The 3,629-nt window shown below is 49.5% G+C and overlaps 1 protein-coding gene across 1 annotated transcript in view; it reads right to left on the minus strand.

Moving 5' to 3' along the window:
• The window catches only part of SLC15A1 (solute carrier family 15 member 1), a 74,936-nt gene extending 71,314 nt beyond the window's left edge, over nucleotides 1–3,622 (minus strand). Inside the window, exon 1 of the mRNA XM_019525530.1 lies at nucleotides 3,549–3,622. Within this exon, the coding sequence (XP_019381075.1) occupies nucleotides 3,549–3,621 (73 nt within the window). The 5' untranslated portion in view covers nucleotide 3,622. The remainder of the gene's footprint in view (nucleotides 1–3,548) is intronic.
• Nucleotides 3,623–3,629: the final 7 nt, after the last annotated feature.

Genomic DNA, 3,629 nt, shown 5'->3' on the forward strand with positions numbered 1-3,629 from the left:
TTTGGGGTTTTGTTGTTCTCCCGCCCTGGCGGGGGGTCGGGCTAGAAGATCTGCTAGGTCCCTTCTGACCCTAAATCTATGAAACTATAAAGCACTGGGAAGGTCACGTGCATCAGCTTCTCTGCACTGAAAAATGTCAGCAGGGTGCTTTTAACTAAAACTCCAGTGAGCTTTAGTTAAAAGCGCCCCATTGACATTTTTTCAGCGCAGGGACACCAATGCACATGATGCTGGAGTCTGCTGGAGCATGGTAATTACCCCATTCCAGCAGACCCTATTAATTGAGTCTGCTCCCAGGCACTGCAATTACAGCATATTGGAGCAGCCTCTGTGCACTTGTAGGAAGGACACTAAGGGCTCCCATACATTGGTTACTTAGATGCATGAACAGGACGGCAAGTCCATCTCTTCCAGAAGAGCCTTTGCCAACATGAATGAGCAGTTCAATAGTCCTTGACTGTGTAATTCGTCAGAAATTCTCACGTCCACTTTTGCTGCAATGGAGCCCATGGATAATTTTTCCCCTCCCTTAATCTTTGGGGAAAGAAGCAGGGAGGAAGCAAAAAGGGGATGTCAGTAAAGTCAGCCCACAGAAACCAGGAAGCATTTCCAGTTTCTATTGTTATTCCGAACTCCAACTTACAAAATTTGTTCAGGGAATGTTTTTCCTGACCTCCACCCCAGAAGGCAGTGACTAGCATTCCCTGCCCTGACCATTTTCTATGGTAAATGAATGCTTGGTTAATTTCTTCCCATTGCAAAAGAGCATTCTTCAGAAAGCAGGCTCTGTTCCTACCACCTTATAATATCCAAAATATTTTTATGGTTTAAAAGCAAAAAAAGACACAAGACACCTTCAATCCTCTGGTTAAACACCAAACCAATCTAAACTAGTTATTTATGGACGGGTTCATCCTTTGAGAAAGGCATCTGCTTGGGTCAACCATTTCACACTCAGCACCATACTAAGAGGAAAGAAATGTGGGTATATTTTCAACCAAAGGCCTGAAGTTTCCATCTCTTGTTACCAATCGTGGAGATTATGTTATGCATCAATGCTCAGCATCTGGGTCCAGGCTGAAGCAGTGGACAATTCAGCATTTGTCTAACGTGAGGGTGGGCAAAATGCAGCCTGGGGGCCAGATGCAGCCCACCAGGCCATTCTATCCGTGGGGCCCCTAAAAAAAAATTTAGAAAATTAATATTAATCTCCCCTGGACTGCTCATCATGCAACCCTCAATAGCTTGCCGAAACTCACTAAGTGGCCCTCTGCCCAAAATAAATTGCCTGCCCCTGGTCTAACACCCTGACTTGAGGATTGGTCAGCCCCTGATCCTGCTAACTGTTGCCCTCATTTCGGTCTCCTCTGAACACAGCTTTTAGAACACAAGAAACGATGTCTCAAGCAGCCTACACACAAGTGCAACAGTTAGGATGTTAACTGTGATTTGGTCAGTTAAGCCACTCTGGGGATCCTTACCCTTGTTTCAATCATGCCTAGGCTTTGCTGTGCCTCAGCTCCCCTCACGTACAGAGTTAGCATAGTACACCCCTATCCCACAGGTGGGCTTGTGAGAAGTACAACAAAAAGGTGCTCAGATACTATGGTAATACTGAGTCAGATGCACCCAGTTGATACCATTAACTAAATAACAGATGAATGGAATTATCTGCATCATTAGTTATCTGCATTTTAGCACAATTTCAGCATGTACCAGAACAAAATCACTGATATTAAGCACAGCCAGTTAAACTAATTTGTTTCTCATGTACAACTGCATCCTCAGTTGTAGGAATCAGTGTAGGTTAAGAGGCAAGCACAGATTAGCCTTTTGGCCATCTTCACAAGAGGAAAAAAAGTGGCCAACGTGATTTAAAACGGGGGCCATGGGATGACCTGAGCCATGGGACATTGCTGCATGCAGCATGCCAGCCCCAGCTAAGAGGTGCTGGAATAGAGACAGGAGCCGAGCAGAACAGAGCAGGATCCTACTGCACGAGGTGGCAGGTGTTACTGCCAAGAGGCAGATTAATCCTCCCCTGGCCCTGCAGCTGCTACCAAATTAAGGGCTTTGGATCCTCATCCACCATATAAGACTGCAGCAGTAGTAGGGCCAAGTTACCTTGGCTTCTGGCAGTGACAGCTCCTCTCTCAGCAGCCTCCTACCTCCATGTTGGCACCCCAAGCACAAACTCTACTACGTACACCTGGACAGGGATGGAGAGGGCAGGGAATCACAGCAGGACTTGGGAAGGGCTAGGGCTTAATTTGTGGCATGCCTGCTGAAAAGTTGCCCACCGCAGGTTTAAGCCTACAGAGTTATCCAAGTTAGGACTGTAATGCATTACTTAACGCAACTTAGCCAACGCAGGTTCAAACCCACTTTCTTTCTTAGCAAAGATGAATCCTTAGGATGCAGCAGTCATGCCAATAAAGTGAAAGAAGCAGCAGACAGGCACCAGTGCTGCTCTCCAGTGCTCTGCCACAGCTCAGGGGGAAAAAAAGGAAAGGAAGAAGCCAGCCTTCTTCTTTGAGGGGGATGGAAGAACCCAGTGACCTACTTCTTCAGCCTAGAGATGAGGAAAGAGGGGAATGCACTAGTCCCTTGGGTGGGACTTGTGAAACAGCTTCCTCCCTTGGCCCTCGCTGGTCCCCGGACTCCTAATTGCAGAGATGGCTCATCCCACACTCATGCCAGGGAGAGGGCAAGAGATGAGCAGGAATGAAGTCTGCCTTGCCAACACACTACCTTCATTATTCAGCTCCAAACTGGAAATTCCTCAGTTAACCGTAAGGCAACTTTTCACTCTCCCTATTCCATGACATTAATATTAAAAATGAAATGAAATGAAATGAAATGAAATGAAATATTTTAGTAAAGCCCTGCAGTGTCAGGCACAGCCAACAAGGGAATTCCTCATTTCTATACAGGCTGTCCTAGGGCAATGCTTCCCAAACTTTTCCTCAGCGTGGCCCCTCACTCCCTACCCAGAGCACCCCCTCCCCTACAACCCCATTTGGAGTCATGACCCAGTTTGTCACCTTAATTCCTAGGACAGCTGTTCCCAAGCCAACAGGGAGGAACAGACACAGATAAAAAGACGTTCCCCCTATAGCAACATACACTTCAAAGACAGGTAACGGAGCAGCAGGTACCGCTAGACACTATTATTTCTGCCTTGCCACACTTGCCAGGGTCAGGCCCCTTCCAAGTTGCTGGCAACGCACGCGTCCCCCTGGAGCTTTCACTCTCCCCTCTATTTGTTAGCTCAGATTTTGATTTCTTTCCCTACAAGAGGCTACAGGTGGGGCGGAGAGACCAGGAGCGAAGAAGAACGTGAGGGGCAGACGAAGCCGGGGGCGGGGAAGCACCGGCAGCTGCTCCAGGTGCTGCTGGCAGCCGGGGCCGGACGCGGAGGCAGCGCCGAGCCGGGAGCAGCTCCGCTGCGCTCCCCCGCGCGGGCGCGGGACCGGACCGGACGGGACGGATGGGCAGAGGGGACCGCGGAGAAGCGAGTGGCGGGGCAGGCGCCCGCCCGCACCTACCCATGGGGGTGCCTGCGCAGCTCCTGCTGGTGCCGGTGCTGGGGTCGGGGTCGGGGCAGGAAGGAGGATGCATTGCTGAGA

Source organism: Gavialis gangeticus, unplaced genomic scaffold (genome assembly GCF_001723915.1).
Source record: "Gavialis gangeticus isolate Ggan-Ray unplaced genomic scaffold, GavGan_comp1, whole genome shotgun sequence".
In the NCBI taxonomy this organism is placed as follows: domain Eukaryota; kingdom Metazoa; phylum Chordata; order Crocodylia; family Gavialidae; genus Gavialis; species Gavialis gangeticus.